The sequence below is a fragment of the Equus asinus genome, chromosome 1 (genome assembly GCF_041296235.1).
Source record: "Equus asinus isolate D_3611 breed Donkey chromosome 1, EquAss-T2T_v2, whole genome shotgun sequence".
Lineage (NCBI taxonomy): Eukaryota > Metazoa > Chordata > Mammalia > Perissodactyla > Equidae > Equus > Equus asinus.
In genome coordinates, this window is record NC_091790.1 from 201016765 (window position 1) to 201035221 (window position 18457).

The 18457-nt window shown below is 43.4% G+C and overlaps 1 protein-coding gene and 1 long non-coding RNA gene across 2 annotated transcripts; one reads left to right on the top strand and one right to left on the bottom strand.

Annotated features, from left to right (window-relative positions):
- The first annotated feature begins 595 nt into the window (after positions 1 to 595).
- Positions 596 to 9916, top strand: LOC123283054 (uncharacterized). Its single transcript, XR_011505120.1, has 3 exons — positions 596 to 714; positions 3847 to 3955; positions 9786 to 9916. It is a non-coding gene; the product is annotated as an uncharacterized lncRNA (long non-coding RNA).
- ZNF786 (zinc finger protein 786) lies at positions 4475 to 18451 on the bottom strand. Its single transcript, XM_014858559.3, has 4 exons — positions 18277 to 18451; positions 12102 to 12228; positions 8343 to 8495; positions 4475 to 7001 (listed from the first exon to the last, which is right to left on the bottom strand). Exons 1-4 carry the CDS (start codon positions 18292 to 18294, stop codon positions 5158 to 5160), a joined length of 2142 nt encoding a protein of 713 aa, XP_014714045.1. The 5' UTR covers positions 18295 to 18451; the 3' UTR covers positions 4475 to 5157.
- Positions 18452 to 18457: the final 6 nt, after the last annotated feature.

Below are 18457 nucleotides of genomic sequence, written 5' to 3' on the forward strand. Positions count from 1 at the left end.
CCCCTATGGGACTCCTTTCCTTTTCTCAGCCATAATTTCCTGTCCTTTGGCCCATTCGGCGCCTCTCCGACGTCCTCCCAGCACACAAGCTGAACTTCGGGGAAACGGGAACACTCAGACAGCCCTGGGGTGACGGCAAAATCAGTGGCTCTGCAGGACTCTTTCATTCATCAATTCTTTGATTCCACACGTGTTCACGGAGCGTCCACTGGGGCGACACACTGGACGGGCAGCAAGACTAAAAGTCAGTCTCTGCTTCCAGGACCTCAGTGTCCCGGGCGCGCAGACCTCCCCGCTCGGCCCTGTGGGGTCCCGGCGCGAGCCCGGGTCAGACGGCTGCGCCAGAGCTGCAGATTCGTCACAAGACTTGCGCGAGACGCGGCCGCCGTGGCCCCGGGGGCCCGCGCGGCATGCCGGGACGGCCGCTTCGGACCGGCTCCCACAGCGCCGCCCGCCGGCCGGAGGAGCACAGAGCCCGCGCCGCCCCGCCGCCCCGCGCGTCCGGCGCCGGCCCGGACCTGCCCGCCCTCTGGGCCTGGAGCACTGCAACGGTTCGAGGCTTGCCACCGCTCTGAGCCGTCCTCCCTGTAGGGTTACACCAGGCCGGGGCGAAAATGGATCGGCATATGCGTCAGGAAACTGGATCATGTGTAACGTTGCCTTTTTCTGCCTCAATGTTTGCTACTCCAAGCTGCCCCTCCTGAAAATGAAATTGTGCGTATCGTTGCACACCACGCTCACTACTCTATCGTCCTCCCCGCCGTGCAGCTACTCAGCATTTCGGGAAACATTTGGGCTACCGTGGGCTCAGAGCAGCTCCTCCAGCGAGGAACTTGGGGGCCCGGGACGGGGAGGGGGGTCGTGACAGAGGCGGCTGACTGGGGAGGGTAGTTAGTATCGTGTGTTGCATAGACTCCGCTGGTGCTGTCTCCAGGCTGACAGGGTCCGAAGTTGTCTCTGGTGATAAACTACTGCCCTTCCTGGGAGAGAGGCACCGGTGGGAACCAATGCCTGGTTTCAGAGGCACACCTTTGAGATTGGACGTCCCTGCTGTTAGGCAAACGGGGGAGGGCAAGGAGCTCTTCTTGCGTCTGCTCCCTCTCAGTTGTCTTGCGCTCAAAATAGTCATCATGTCAAAGTGGCACATGTTGAGGCGGCAGCTTCTGCTCCCTTCAACGGTCAGCACCCCACTGTCACAGATGACCCAGCTAGCACGCGCTAACAGGAGCGTTGATAAGTTAAAGGAGTAGTGTGGACACTCTCACTCACTTGAAAACAAAGTAGAAATATCCTAGCTCTCCGTGCTCTTAACATCTCTCCCCAGAGCCCATACTGGTTGCAGTAAAGGCATTTTGTGCTAAAGGTGGGAAGTGGGGAAAGAGAGAAACTTAAACCGTATACTATCCAGCTGATAGAAAACTTAGGCGCAACCTAAAATTAGAGTTTCCTGAGAAATGCTAAGGAAACATGGAGCAACAGAAAGGACTCATTCAAGGAGCACTTCATATGACCTGTCACCAACTACGGAAGTTAGGCATATCCTAGTTTCTCTTAGAAGTCTTCTACTGTGACATTCATAAATTCAGCCAAATAAATTTCCATGTATATTTTTTGCTTATACCTCTAAGGTAATGAATTCTATAAAAAGTACTTTCTTATTTGTCCTTAAAATTCTCACTAAAGTTTCTAACTATCCTCCTTCTGTCATAAATTTTGGAGATTTGCTGTGCAAATTCTGTTCAAGCTTTCCACACCAGTCATACATTTCTAGATTTCCTTCATATGCTCAGCAAGACTCGCTGAGTTTGCTCTGTGCAAGATATCCTACTAAATGTTACTGGGGATAAGTTACTCTCCAGGGATAAACTTCACAAGGATTCAGGTGACTCTTTCATATTTTCACTTTTCTCCTCAAACTTCCCCTATTCTGTCTTAACTAATGACCTTGCTTCATCTATTATCAAGAAAAGAGAAGCCATCATATGTGAACTCCCCCTTCTCCTACAACCAAACCATCCTTTCTAATAGGAACCCTTTCCTCCTCTCCTCCAGTTACAGTGGGAAATGTCCCCCCTCATCAAAGGCCAATTCCTCCACTGACTGTTATCTTTCCTCTCTATTACATCATCAATTTCCTCCTTTTTCAGAATCCTTCCCCATTAGCATGCAAACATGCTCTAGTATCAATGACACCTTTTCCAGCTACTAACAATTTCTCTGCAACCCTTTAAACTAAACTTCTTGAGTTTTCTATATAGCCTGTCTCAAATTCCTTATTCACATGCCTGCCCCAATCAACCAAGGTCTGCCTTTCTGTCCTAACAGCTCCCAATCAAAGTGTTCTTGCCTAGGTCCACATTCACCTCAATACTGCCAGATCTACCGGCCATTTCTCTGTTCTCATTGCACTTAACTTCTTAGCAGCACTCATCTCTGTTGACCTGCTTCTTGGAACACTCTCCTTCCTTGGCTAACGAGATACCATAGTCTCATGGGATCCCTTCCACTTCACTGTTCTCTTCTTGGTCTCCTTTGCTTTTTCTCCAAGTCTGTCAACCCTCGAGTTATTGGGATTACTTAAGACTTGGTTCCCCATTCTCGTCTTCCTTGATCTCTGGGTGATCTCAATGCCAATGAATTTAAATATTTAATGCTGATGACCAAGTTAATCAATCTAGTCCAGACCTGTCCTTTGAGCTCCAGACTCACTAATCTGTTAAAAGATATCCAGTTGCATCTTTGGCTTTGCCTTTGAATAAAGCTGTAGAAGGTTTTGAGCAAGAAAATGACATGATCTGACTTTTACTTTTAAAGGATCACTCTGGCTACTGTCTGAACAGACTGGGCAGGCAAGGGTGGAGACAAGATCAGTGAGAAGGCTATTGAGATAATCAGGCAGGAGGTGATGGTGCCTTGAACCAGGAGGTCTTGGGAGGAAGTGGCGAGAAGACATAAGATGCTAGGTGCAACTGTCAGGATATGTTGATGGATTAGGTGAGATTTTTGAAAGAGATAAGCCAAGGTAGCATCAAGATTTGTGACCCAAGAAACTAGAAGATGGAGTTTCCATTTACTGAGATGGGGAAGACTACAGAAGGAACAGGTTAAGGGCAGAAAATTGGGAGTCTGGTTTGGGGAATGTTGGCTTTGAGAAGTCTGTTAGACATCCAAGTGGACACGGTGAGACGCTATCCTTTCATTCCCTCAATACACCAAACAGGCATGGTTTATCCTGATGGAAATTGTTCCCTTTCCCTCAACAACTTATTTTGTTTAAGTTTGGTGAGCCCATCCTTGTCTATACGTTTTACCAGGTGATGCTCATCAGGATATAATCACTCTGGGCTCCCCGGGGCTATTCTCATGGAGTAGGGTCGCATTTTAAAACCCCTCTGGTTTCCATGACAGCGATTGGTTTGTTCCCATTTCATTTTAAAACTTCTGTTGTGTTCACAGGGTAGCCAACCTCACAAAGCATGTAGATGGACTCAACACAAAGATGGGCCAGTGGCCCTGCTACAGATGAGTACCTGTGGGGTGGGGACCTGAAGGAGATGTGACAATGAACCAAGCAGAGGTTTTGAGGAAGACTGAAGGCTAGGGCCTCCCTTAAAAATCGAAGGGATCAAAAGGACCAAAACTCTATAGAAAAATGGACAAAAGGCTAATATTTACACAATTCATTTTCTTCCACTTACTTTCTTATTTTCTACCTGTTTGGTCTTGGTTCTATTTTCTGGGAGGTTTCCTTCCTACTTCCTCTTGGGAGTCATGGATTCTAGGTGTGGGGGGAGCAGAATTGTTTAACTTTATTCAACTAATTCGCATGTAATTTTTTCTTTTCAGAATATCTTTGGAGCTAGTGTTCCAGAGAAACTCACCTGTGAAATACTGTTTGACAGTAATGTCTATTATAGTTTACTGACGGTATCTTCTGTCATCCCTCAGATTGCAGGTGAGTCATTCTTTTACAGGAAACATGAACTCTCTGAAAGCCAGGAATTCTTTGTATGGAGTACAGCCCTGCCCTGAAGTGTAAGCATTCTGTGCTCATACCACCTTCACCTGATGTAACAAATGGGGACTTCTACTTGTGTTACATTTAACATGTGCTTGACAACTCTCTTCTCTGAACCGTTGTTGCCTGTAACACTCCCTGAGAAAGCTGCATAGCTTTGTTATTTTGTCTTAACTCAGATTTTAGTCATCTGCTTCCAGAGTCACTCTTGGGAACCCCATTCACTCTCTCAGCTTCAAACAGCATCTCTGTTCTGGAACTCCCAAATCTATACCTCCTGTTCCAATCTTCTATCTAAATTCTAGTCCCATACGTCTTAGCACCTTCAGTTTTATGTTTCTTCAACTCAGATTAGCCAAATTTTGCTCAAATTATCAGCTTTTCCTTGGGGGGAACTACGCATAATCACTATGGAGCCTGCTGTGAAACTTCAGCATTCACATAAACAAACTACAATTCAGACAACTCGTTTTATTGCTATCAGTTTCAAAAGAAATGAATCAAAACCAATATCATATCAGGCCTGCAACAAAATTTACTGGATTTAAACCCACAGTTTAGAATCACACTATGAAAAAAAGGAAAGCAGAGGTGCCACCCCGTGGCCAAGTGGTTAAGTTCGCATGCTCTGCTTTGGTGGCCCAGGGTTTCACCAGCTCGAATCCTGGGCACGGACCTATCACCGCTCACCAGGCCACGCTGAAGCGGCGTCCCATGTGCCACAACTAGAAGGACCCACAACTAAAATATACAACTATGTACTGGGGGGCTTTGGGGAGAAAAAGGAAAAATAAAATCTTAAAAGAAAAAAAAAAAGGAAAGTAGAATTGATATTTAACAGCCACTCCATCCTTTTAGCTTTGGGAACAGTACTGGAGGGATTTCCTGCTGTCTGAATCTAAGCTGGGATATCCGAGCTAGCTTAGCATCTGGAGGAAAAAGACCACGTAAGACGGTAGGAAGAACAAATATATCTTTTTATCAATGGATAGGAAATATAACTGGCGATGTTTTAAATGAGAAAGTCCTTTGTGGTTCCTCATATTCCTAACCTGTATAACATTCTTGCTCAAAAAAGGGCCCCTGTTCCTAAAATCTGTCTCCAAGTGGGTTTGGCTACAGCTGTGGATTCCCAGGCCTCAACTCCAGTCAGCCTCGATCATTGCCAACAGCTGACTAAGCCTTTTCTTAACGTCAGGCTTGTCTGGAGCATTATCGGATTTTTTGTGCACTCTGCGGTGCTGGGCCAGTTTACACCTATAAAGGAAGCCCTTACCACAGTCTCCACAGGTAAAGGGCCTGTCAGGCCTGTGTATGAGCTGGTGCCTAAGCATGTGTCCCTTTTCCCGGAAGTTTTTATCACACTCGGGGCAGCGGAAAGGTCTCTCCCCTGTGTGCAGGCCTTGGTGGCTGAGCAGCTGTGCCTTCAAGCGGAAACTCTTGTCGCATTTGGGACACTGAAAAGGCTTCTCCCCCGTGTGTATCCTGATGTGTTCGACGAGCTTATACTGCTTAGTAAAGCCTTTGCCACACTTACAGGAGAAGGGCATCTCCCCGCTGTGCAGCAGCTGGTGCGCCTTCATGTCGGCCTTCACGGAATAGCTCTTGTCACACTCCGGGCACTGGAAGGGCCTCTTTCCCGTGTGCAGGCGCTGGTGACTGAGCAGCTGCTCCTTCAAGCGGAAACTCCTGTCGCAGCTGGAGCACTGGAAGGGCTTCTCCCCGCTGTGCAGGCGGAAGTGCTCGGCGAGCCTGCACTGCCTGGTGAAGCCCTTGCCACACTCCCCACACGAGAACGGCCTCTCCTGGCTGTGGGTGTGCTGGTGGACCTTCAGCATGCCCTTCAGGCGGAAGCTCCTGTTACACTCGGGGCACTGGAAGGGCCTCTCCCCACTGTGCACTCGCAGGTGGTCACGGAGCTTGCAGTGGTGGGTGAAGCCTCTGCCACACTGGCTGCAGGAGAAGGGCCTCTCCCCACGGTGCATACGCAGGTGCACCTGCAGCAGGCTGCTCACCTGGAAGCTCTTGTCACACTGCAGGCACTGGAAAGGCTTTTCTCCTGTGTGCACCCTGATATGGCTGGCGAGCTTGGACCTGGTAGGGAAGTGCTGGCCACACTCCGTGCAACAGTGTGGTCCCTCCCCAGCCGGGCCGTGCTGGAGAGCATCTCCATCCCCCTTCAGGAGGCAGTGCTCCCCACACGCCGGGCGCAGGTCTGGCTTCTCTCCTGAGTGCACACTGGTGAGCTTGGACTCCTTGTCACCTACTCTACGGGAGACAGGCCCCTCTCCGCTGGGCTGGCCCTGGTGAGCTGGCATGCTGTTCTTCAGGAGAAAGCTCTTGTCACACGTGGGACACTGGGGAGCCGTCTCCCCCTTGTGCAGGAAGTGGTCACTGAGAAGGGTCCGCTTGTGACAGAAGCACACTTTACATTCAGGGCCCTGAGGGGCGCTCTTCCCTGCATGTGTGGCCAGATGTCTAAGGAAATACCGCTTGAGGCGGAAGCTCCTCCCACATTCCTGACATCGGAAGCGCCTCCGTCCCCGTCCCTGAGGGCTGCTCCGCTGAGGCTGTGGATCAGCTTGTCCGTTAAATTTCTTCCAAGCCCTATGTGGCTGGTCCTTCGAGTGGCTCGTCTGGTGCTTCTCCAAGTGGTTCTTCTTCCAAAAGCTTTTCCCACAGACAGGGCAATGGTGCTGGGGGGCCTCCCAGGAGGGAACTTCCTGGGAGCCAGGGAGACCCAGAGTTTTGGGACTCTGGATTCTTCCTCTTTGGGTCGGTTCCCTGACGCTGTGAACCACTGGAATTAGAGCGCGTGTGTCATGTCTGTGTGGGTTCATGAGGGTGATGCCTTGGTCAGGCCTGAAGGAAATATCTTCACTTTTTCCTAATAATGGTTCAGAGGAACAGTGGCTCTGAAGAGGATCCACCTGGAAATGGCATTGAGTTTCTCCTGAATTCACAGCTTGCTGGCTTCCTGAAACTGAAAACAAAAATTCAGTGAGCATTCCTGTCTATGGCATGGCTAAAGGCTTAGGTTGCCAGTAAAGTGATCCGTAACGGTGATCTGCGGTGGCCTAGGAACCCAGCTTACACTGAGCTACACAACCAGGGACATTTCAGTGTGGTTCTATCTTGTGATCAGGAGTTTGGAGAGAGTCTGCTGAAACTAAACTGAACAGACATATCTTGGAATAATATTGAAAAGAGGAAAATATACATCACAAATGTGGGGCTGACGCTCTGGAATCCGATTGTCTGGGTTCGAATCCCACCTCTCCACTGTGCAACCTCTGTCAAGGCAACTTCTCTTGGCTTCAGTTCCTTCTGGACAAACAGGGAGACAGTAGTGCCTAAGACTGCTGTGAGAATCACATGAGTTGACGTGTGTGGAGTGCTGAGCGTGGGCCTGGCACAGTGCATGCACTCTGTGAATATTCTCCACCATGATGGCTCAGGACCCTCAGACTTAGCTCATTTGGACATGCAGAACTTCCTGATCAAGAGGTGATGAGCACAGTGGTCCTGACAGAGCCTGATGGATACCCTGGTTCTGCGCAGTCGTGAGCTGCCCCTAAGACCAGGCAGCGGGCTCGCGCCCTGTTCCTCCCTCCTCACCCCTAGGCCCACCAACCTTTTAAAGGTCTCCTCGAAGAATTAATAACAGATGCTAAAAAGTGAAATAATTTGTGGAAAAACTCCTTTAATCTCCAGAAAGAAGCAGCTAAAAACTAAACAAGCTATTGGCAAGATTTCTTGGAATGATGCTCCCATTCGACTTTCTCATTCCATATTTTTATGCTGACGTTTAAGAATCCATAAATCTCAGACTCTGCCATCATGACCACAAACAAAAGAGAGCTAAGTGTTAGGCATTCAAATAGAGATGAGTCTCCAGAGGGGAAGGAAGCGATTTTGGTGACAAGGATTTGGATAAGAAGGCTCCGATTTCCCCCCGCCTACTACTAAGAATAACTCACATTTGCTGAGCTCTTCCTGTGGGCCAGGGATCATTTTAACACTTTACATATGTTAACCTGTTGAATCCTATAATGTAGGTACCTTTATTATCTTCGTTTTATAGTTCGGGAAATTGAAATACTGAGAGATTGAATAACTTGCCCATGGTCAGCTAGAAGAGGCAAGATCCAGACTCAGGCTCCAGAACCTACACTCCTGACCACGAGGCTCTGCTGCCTTTCTCTATAATATACCAGACGTCAAGCCTCACCCCAGCTAAACAGGAAGACAAGATCAGAGAACTGGAATGAAGAAACCTAAATGTGATGTCTTAAGGACAGGACCCTGATTTCTTAATACTTACCCCAGAAGGGCTGTCTCTCAATAACTGGATCAAAATGCAAATCAGCAGAAAAGCAAATTATGTTTCCTGATTTCTGTGATTCTCCCCAATTCCTGAAGAGCTCTCTCCCCTGTTCAATCCAGGATATTAGTTCTGGTTTGGGAATTCCATCATCTGCACAGAGAAGCCAGACAGGGCAGTTGGTTTCCTTGAGCACTAAATTTAAAGCACACTGAGTTGTTTTTAAATTTCTCAAAGTTTACTCCTGGGACAATGTATGAGAAGAGATACCAAAAAACAGATTATATAAAACCTATCAAAAAACAGGTTTATACAGAGAGGAGCAAAACTGCCCACACATCATAGCAGTGCTTCCTAACATGTCTAGACCTGTAGGATCAGTTGTGCTGTTTTAATTCTGTCTTCATCCCCTATATCTAACAATGCTGTATTCTGTCATGAGCTTCATAAAACTCACTAGTTGTGCACTTTGAGAATGGTGGGGCAACCTTGAGACGACCCTAGGAAGACAGGGTGCCCAAAAATAAGAACTGAAACGACTGTCCTAGGAAATTTCAAAGAAGGTGGCTCCAGCTAAAATATTCTCCAAAGGACTTCTGGTGACAGTGCTAATCCCAACCTAAAACCCAGCTGAGTTCTGCTAGAACAGACGGGGCGGCAATGAATGACAGACACTAGTGCAAACAGTAACAAGATTCTCTAAGACGTGACCCCGTTCCCCTGTAAGAAATGTTTACTTTGTGTATTTCCAAGTAAAACTTTCTTTCAATGATACATATATTTAACTGAACCCAAAGTATGCGTCAGTGACTGCTAAAGGGAGATTAGTGGATGGTCTAGATTGGAGAAAGGAGATAAGCTGGGCAATGCCTCGAGGCTTAAATGTCAGAGTGGTGCATAACATGTGCACTGATCACACTGTTCCAGATTCCTTCTTGGCCCTCTGAAGTCTGACTTCAACCCCCAAAGAACTGTAAAGCTGCTCTTGTGAAAAAAAGGAATCACCATATTTTATTTAAATCCATACATCTACTCTTAATCTTCATCTGAGTTGAACTCCTAGCATCTTTTAAAATAGAAGTATTTTTACACAAAGTTAAGAAAACAATCCCATTTACAATTACATCAAAAAGAATAAAATACTTAGGAATACATTTAATAAAAGAAATTGCAAGACTTCTACAATAAAAACTATAAAATATTGTTGACAGAAAATATAAAAGTCTTAAATAAATGGAAAGATAGCCCATGCTCATGCATTAGAAGACTTAATATTGTTAGGATGACAATATTCCCTAAATCCCATCTGCTTTTTTTGTGTGCAGAAACTGATGAACTGATCGTAAAAGCAATGGTAATCAAACAGTGTGGTATAGATCAATGAAATAGAATTGAGAATCCAGAAATAAACTCTTAATTAACGATCAACTGATTTTCCAAAAGGGCGCCAAGAAAAGAATAGTCTTTTCAACAAATGGTGTTGGGACAACTGGACACCCATATGCAAAAGAAGCTGGATCCCTACCTCACACCATATACAAAAATTAACTCAAAATGGATCAAAGACCTAAATCTAAGTGCTAAAATTATAAAACTCTTAGAAGAAAACATAGGAGTGAATTTTTGTGACTACAAATTAGGCAATGGTTTCCTAAATATGACACCAAAAGCTCAAGCAACAAAAGAAAAAATAAATCCGACTTCATCAAAATTAAAACCTTTTGTGCTTCAAAGGACCCCTTAAGAAAGGGAACAGACAACACACAGAATGGGAGAAAATATCTGCAAATCATATATCTGATTTGGTAAGGTTCCAGTACCCAGAATAAATAGAGAACTGTTATAGCTCAACAATAAAAAGACCAATAGCCCAATTTAAAAATGGGCAAAGTATCTGGAAAGACATTTCTCCAAAGAAGATATACAAATGAAAAGATGCTCAATGTGATTAGCCAATAAGGAAATGCAAATCAAAACCATAAGGATATACCACTCCACATCCATTCCATCTTGATGCTCGGAACATTCTTTTTGGGTGGCACAGGGTTAATGACATAGGATTATATTTCTTTCTCTATAGATTCAATTACTTTAATTGGTTCTTCAGTAACAATGAAAATAACGTAATGTCTTGGATTACACGTTTTAGAAACACTCTATAGATAGAGCCTGGAAAACTTAATTATGGTAATGGAACAGAATCTAGGTATTAGAAACCCTGCAATATAAAGGAATTGGTACGGCTGTAGGAGCTGGCAGGAGGTGGAGGGAAGTACAGCAGAACTCATTACCTCCTCTTTATATGCCGAAGGAGTCAAGAGACACACTACAAAGGTGATGGAACACAATCTACAAGTTGATTGTTTAAATTATAAAGGTAGCCAACAGAGGCCTGAAAATAACTATCAAAATTTTGGGAGGAGGGAAAAAAGGAGACAGAACGGGGATAGCATAAGTGAGCCACTGCCTCATTTTTGATAGTAATGAGTTAATTAATGCTAACTAAACTTAATAAGTCAAGAAACAGAAGCGTAAGCATTATAGTTAGATTGGAGGAAATCACAGTAAGAACGAAAACAGAAATGGTTAAAAGTGATCGTCTTTGGGGAATTAACTGAGTGAGGGGGTGAGAAGGAAAAAAGAGACTTTTTTTTTTAAAAGATTTTATTTATTTATTTTTTTCCTTTTTCTCCCCAAAGCCCCCCAGTACATAGTTGTATATTCCCCGCTGTGGTCCTTCCAGTTGTGGCATGTGGAACGCTGCCCCAGCGTGGCCCGATGAGCAGTGCCACATCCGCGCCCAGGACTCGAACCAACGAACCAACGAAACAGTGGGCCGCCTGCAGCGGAGCGCGCAAACTTAACCACTCGGCCATGGGGCCAGCCCCAGAAAAAAGAGACTTTTATCACTCATTTTTTCTTTTTAAAGACTGGCACCTGAGCGAACAACTGTTGCCAATCTTTTTTTTTTTTTTTTTCCTGCTTTTTCTCCCAAAATCCCCCCAGTGTATAGTTGTATATATTTTAGTTGTGGCTCCTTCTAGTTGTGGCATGTGGGACGCCACCTCAAAGTGGCCTGACAAGTGGTGCCATGTCCGCGCCCAGCATCTGAACCAGCAAAACCCTGGGCTGCCGCAGTGGAGCGCATAAACTTAACCACTCGGCCATGGGGCTGCCCCTATCACTCATTTGATGCTTCTCTGAATGGACTGGTTTTTTAAGACCATACATGGTAAGAAAAAGAACTGTAAAGACTAGGTAAGCAAAAAGACTGAAGAGAACACCTACTACCATAACCACAGAGAGACAGCTGCTTTAAAGGCCTCCGTGTGTGGCCTTGCAAAATCTCACCGCAGGGAAAAAGAACGTCAGCTTTCTGAGGCATATGGACACCAATGGAAAAGGTGACAGGCAGGGACATCCCAGGTCAAAGACATACAGCGTAATTTATGGATAGGAGCTAGGCTTGTGCCTGTGTGGGAAATCGTGGCCACCTGAGAGTATGTAGTGACCAAAAGGCCTGACATCACCTCGACCACCTTATATTACAAGCTGTCTCAAATATTCTCCTGTAACAGTGCCCACCCTTGAGTAATAATTAGCAATGCTTACAGAAGTATTAACAAAAGAATATGGGGTACGAATGCCTTTCTGTGTTAAGGTCTGAGAAATCTGGCCACCTGACAAACAGGAGCAAGTGACTGAGACCTCGTCTAGCACCCAGTTCCACGATGTACCCACAATGCAAATACTTCTTACCTAGAGAAACAAAAATGTCGTAAGTGGTTCTCATCACATGCTTGTAAAGCTCCTTCTGCCACGCCTCTAGCTTCTGCCATTCTTGCTCCGAGAAATAAATGGCAACATCCTCAAAAGTCAGAGGTAACTGCAATTACAGACATAACATATATTTACAGTCAAGATTGCTTCAAAATGACTCCAGCTCCTTCTCATCAATTTAAAAGATTCTTGCAGCGGACACGGTTCTCGTCTGTTCAGCAGCTTCTTCCTTGGGAACTGCTCCTTCCTCCACTCCAATCACGTGGTTCTGTGATTACCCACTACAACCCTTCCCACGTTTCTTTACTTGTTCAAACTATATATGCATGTGCACTTGTACAGTATGGAACCTTTTCTTTCTTTCTTTCTTAAACAAAAATGGGAACAAATCACTGTAGATTCATTCACTTAGTATGTCATGGACATCTTTCCAGGTCAATATAATATAGGCAAAATCTTTTTTTGTTAAGTTGCATCATATTCCATGGTAGATATACCTCACTGACGGGACACACATTGTTTCTATTTCCTTTATAAATTACAAACAATGCTCTGAAATGCTTCCTTCTATATTAGCAGTTTTACTTCTGCAGGATAAAGTCTAAAAAGAACTACTAACTCAAAGGGTGTAGCAGTTTAGCAGATACCACCAGATTGCCTCCAGAAAGAATCCAGCACTTTAACCTTTCCTAAGATGACACTTCTTATTTCTTTACACCTTTGCCAGCACAGTATGTTTTTAAACTTTGTTTTGGGTAAAAAAAATGATATTTCATTGTTTTAATTTGCATTAATTTGTGAGGCTTAGCATCCTTTTCATACTCTTTTTGGGAGGAGGTGTTCCCACATATCTTTCTGCATGCCTGTTCACATCCTTTCCTCAGTGTTCTAGTGGGCTCTCATAATTTGAATGAACTTTCTTATATTAGGGTTTATAATCCTTTAACTGACCAGCAAACGTTTTCTCCCAGTTTATCATTTGTATTTTGACTTTAACTTCTGCCAAAAAGAGCATTTTGACCTTTTTATTTAATCTATCAGTCTTTTCCATGTTTCCACCTTTTCCTTTCATTTTAAGTGTTCCCCAAATCAAAAAGTTACACAAATATTCCAAATTTTTTTTTACCTTTAGATTTGCAATTTAATTCTGCAGATGAGACTGGCATCTTTACTTACATACATATGGACAGCCAATCACACACACTACTAAATAGACCATTGTTTCTCCTTAGAATGAAATGCCAACCTTCAACCTTTGCATATATTAGATTTTCATATATATCTGAATCTGTACATTATCTGCTACACTATAACAGATAATTCTGCTACATTATCTACCTGTACCTGATTACCGTACCTATACTGTAATACTGGAGGGCAAGTCTTCCTCCGTCCCCCCATTCTTTTCCAAGCTAATGTTGTGAATCCTTGGATTTTTATCCTTCCTTATAAACTCCAAAATCATTTTGTGCAATAAAAAAAAAACTGCATTGGGATCCAGTTTGAATTGCATTGAATTTATATATGTATTTAGGAAAGAAGGACCTCATCTAGGAGCATGTTCTGCCACTCCATTTATTTGGTCTTGCTTGCTATCCTTTAGTAAACAATGATTTTCTTCATAAATGTTCTGAATCTTTTTTATTAACTTTATTTCTGGTATTCTGTGGTTTTTCTAACAATTGTAAATGGGACCACCCCTGCCACTTCATTAGTACTGCTATGTGAAAAAGAAGTTATTGATTTTTTTAAACTTATTTTGTATCCAAGTAAAATACCATATTTGCTTATCAATTATAATAGTATTAAGATTTTGGTGGGATACAATCATATTTTTCAAATAAAGATAATTTCCCCATCTTTTCTCAAAGTACACTGCTTTTTTCTTGCATTGTTATACTTATCAGAACCTCTTTTGTGGCTTCAGGGTTTAGTATCTTGATTTGGAAGACTTTTCCTATTCTAAGATTATAAAAAATATTCTGAATTCTTCGTAACATTTTTATAGCTTTGTTTATTAGAATGAGACCTTTTTCCATTTTAACTTATTTCTGTGTATCATAAGAAAGGACATAATTCTTTTTCCAAATAGATATTCAACTGGCACAAAACTTATTGAAGTCTGTTTTTTACCATTGATTTGGGATTGTTTTCTCATAAACTAGTTTTCCATTTATACTCGGGTATATTTTTGTTCCACTGGTGAATTTGCCTATTCTTGTTCCAATACTGCATTGTTTAATTCTTATACTTTTATCAAATGTTTTGTTATTTAAGAGAGCATGGCCATTCACTACCCACCTCCCTGATTTTTTACAGGAAATTGTCTTGACTTTTCTTGTCTATTTTTTCTTCTATAATAGGAAAAATATTTTGTCGAATTTATACAAATTCTTTTGGGATTCTGATAGGAATATACTGAATATATGAATTTTGGGAGAACTGGATTTCTAAAATATGGGATCTTCTCACCCAGAAAAATCTCTTTCATTTATCTAGATATTTTTATGGCGTTAGTAAAAATTTATAGTTTTCTTCATGTAGATCTCATATAATTCTCGATAGGTTCATTCCTATGGATTTTAGAGGTTTAGTTGCTACTATGTTTGAGGGACTTTTTTCCCCATTAAATTTTCTAGTTATGAAAGCGTGGGAAACTGATTTTTATGTTTATCCTGTAAATGAATTCCCTTGTTGGCTAACACTTTCAGTTGGTTACCGTGGAGTTTCTATGTAAACAATGAAATCTGCAAATAACACAACTATTTAAGCCTCCCATTTCTTATCTTATTGCACTGGCTGGAATGATGTTGAGTAACAGTGATGGAGAATGCATCTGTCTTATTCTTTAAATGAAATGCTCCCAATGGTTTACCTTTACAAGTAATATTTGTTGGTTTCTATTATTAATCAAGATGCCTCCTATCCAGAGAATACTAATTTATCAAGAATTGGTTTTGAATTTCACTGCTGTTAAAAAATTTATGTTAGAAAAAAAATAACACATGCAAATGTGTTTAAATTGTTTAACATTTTTGTTTATTATCGTGGTTGACTTGGATAAATTGAACACTTTGAGGTTCATAACTAGAAATAAATTCATAACTAAAAATAAGTTAGTTTAAAACACTCTAATTACATTAAGTATACATTCTACCTTTATGGAAATATTTTCTTTAAATCAGTTTTAACTCCAATTATTTCCTATGGGTAAAAGGACAGCTTGTTTCAACTTTGTTTTAATTTATATTCATCTTTTTGTTGTACTCAATATGAAACTTAGAGTTAAGGGCTTTTTTCCTTTTTTTTTTCCTTGAGGAAGACTGGCCCTGAGCTAACATCTGCTGCCAATCCTTTTTGCTGAGGAAGACTGGCCCTGAGCTAACATCTGTGCCCATCTTCCTCTATTTTATATGTGGGATGCCTGCCACAGCATGGCTTGATTAGCAGTGCACATGTCCGCACCCAGGATCCAAAGTGGCAAACCCTGGGCCACCAAAAGGAGCATGTGAAATTAACTGCTGTGCGATTGGGCTGGCCTCTGGACTCAAGTTTTTAACACTCTGATTCCTTTATATTTAAATCAGAAATCCATTATTTTAAGTTTAAGCAGTCATTTCTGGTATAACATTTTTAAAACGTGAATTTGTTCCAATGTGATTGATATGTTACGGAATAATATATGACAAACTTTCACATTTGCCTATATGCAATTTTGTCCATGAGAAACACTAGCTCAGTTCTAAACCAGGGCAATTTTACCCTCTGGAGAACGTTTCCATCTTGACTGGGTGGGCGTTGCTACTGGCATCTAGTGGGTAGAGGCCAAGGATGCTGATAAAGATCCTGCAATGCACAAGACAGCCCCCCACAACACAAAATCATCCAGTATAAAATGTCAGTAGTGGCATGGGTGAGACGTTTCACTGGGTGAACGAAGAGAACTCAGCTGAGTAGGAATAAACAACATCCACAGGCACACCCTTCAAGCATCTTCCAGCTACCAAGATTACCCTGTGTTATGAGCCTTACTATTCACACCTGTGTTACTATGTTCCCTCTGATGCCAGATACTGTTCCTTCCACTACTTTGCAAGAACTCACAAGCTCTACTCCTTACATTCACTTCCATAAGCAAATTTCAGGTAGTGATTATTTCTTAATCATTTAACGTACATAAAACTGTTTTTACTAGGTTCCTATCTTTTTACATGTTACTGACAAACTTTATGCACGTTGTGTGCTTAACACCATTTTTCCCATAAGCTGTGGTTTTCACCACATGATTTTGCATTGCACTACGATTTTTAGGAATGCACGATGTATTATAGCAGAACTGAATATTTTAATTTCTGTGTTAAATATCCTTATTCTCCTCTTCGCTCTGATTAATTCCTTACTTTTAAATGTTTTCTAAAAATGCTCAGAAAGCCTTCATTATTACTTTAATTTTCAGAAGTTTAAAAAAATCCAGAAAAATTACAGAGAACATTATAACAAGCATCCTAGTATTTACCACTGATTTAACAACATAATGTTTTTTCTTTAGATCACCTTGTTTTTTTTTTAAAGATTGGCACCTGAAGGGCGGGCCCATGGCTAAGTGGTTAAGTTCCGGTGCTCCGCTTCCCCAGCCCGGGTTTCACTGGTTCCGATGCTGGGCACAGACATGGCACCGCTCAACAAGCCATGCTGTCTCACATGCCACAACGAGACGGACCCACAACCAAAAATACACAACTATGTGCAGGGGGGCTTTGGGGAGAAAAAGGAAAACTAAAATCTTAAAAAAAATAAGATTGGCACCCAAGTTAACAACTCTTGCCAATCTTTTTTTTTCCCTGCTTTTTCTCCCCAAATCCCCCAGTACATAGCTGTATATTCTAGCTGCCGGTCCTCCTAGTTGTGGCATGTGGGACACCGCCTCAGGGTGGCCTGACTAGCGGCAGCACTTCCGGGCCCAGGATCTGAACCAGTGAAACCCTGGGCCGCAGAGGCAGAGCGCGCGAACTTAACCATTCCGCCATGGGGCCGGCCCCTGTTATTATTATTATTTTTTTTTGGTGAGGAATATTAGCCCTGAGCTAACACCTGTGCCCATCTTCCAGTATTTCACATGTGGGACACCGCCAGAGCAGGCTTGATAAGCAGTTCATAGGCCGGCGCCGGGGATCCAGACCAGAGAACCACGCGGCCTAAGGGGAGCACGTGGACTTAGCCACTCAGCCACCAGGCAGGCCCCGAGAACGATATTTTTGACCTTTATTTTTCCAAATGAAACTTATAAACTGTTTATCTAAATTCACAAAAATCTTACAGCCATTTTGATGAACCTGCAGTAAATTTACATATTAACCTGGAAGAAAAGTATCATCTTTACTGTATTCAGTCTTCCCATCTATGGGCATGGTCTATCTCCCATTTATTTATAATTTCTATATTCAGATGTTGCGTATCTTTTATATTTAATCCTAGGAATTATATTTTATGTTGAGATTGTTAATGATATTTTAAAATTAATGATCTCATGAATTCGTTCAGTAATCTGCAAAAATGCTCAATATGCAAGTTAACAAAATATAGAAAAACATAATAAAAATAATAGCCACTCCCTCTAAACCTCAATTTCAACAAAACACTAAAAAGCCAAATACTGTGTACTCTTAGGTTTTTATACCCTTTTCTATTCCTTCCAACGTGTCTTCCTTCCTTCCTACACTCAACAAACTTTAACAGTTGGCGGCTCAATTCTAACATATAAGCCCCTGCCAAACATCATTTCAACCAATCAGAATCTTAAGTCGTCTAAAACACTAGTTCTGACTTCAGTAACAATGACGTAAAACTGGTTGCACTATAACACCATCGCCGGCCCCAGACACATTTGGATCCTTTCCTATGTACGCCACCAGCCCAGGATCGGCCCACTTCTGGTCAGCGTGGTCCACACTAGGCTTTGCTCAGGGGTTTGGCCGCGCACGAGCCCCAAGAGCGCGGCCACCGGTCCGTACGGGGCGCGGACCCTATACCCGAGCCTAAAGCGACTCCACACGCGCCCCCGCCCCGCTAGGATCCCAGGAGGCGGCCCGCCAAGCCGGAACCGGAAGACCCTCGAGCCCCGATCCCGGCATCCGCGCGAGGAAACCCTTCTTACCCTAGCCGGCTCGGCCATGGCCCTGTGCAGTCGTGGAGGCCCCGACTCGGGCCCGGGCGATACCAACCGCCCCGGCTACCACGCGGCCTCCGGCCCCACCCGCAGGCCCAGCCCGGGCGCGGTGCACGCTGGGTCTCGCCGCCCGCCTGGGCCCGGGTCCGCTCGGGCGGCCCCCACAGCG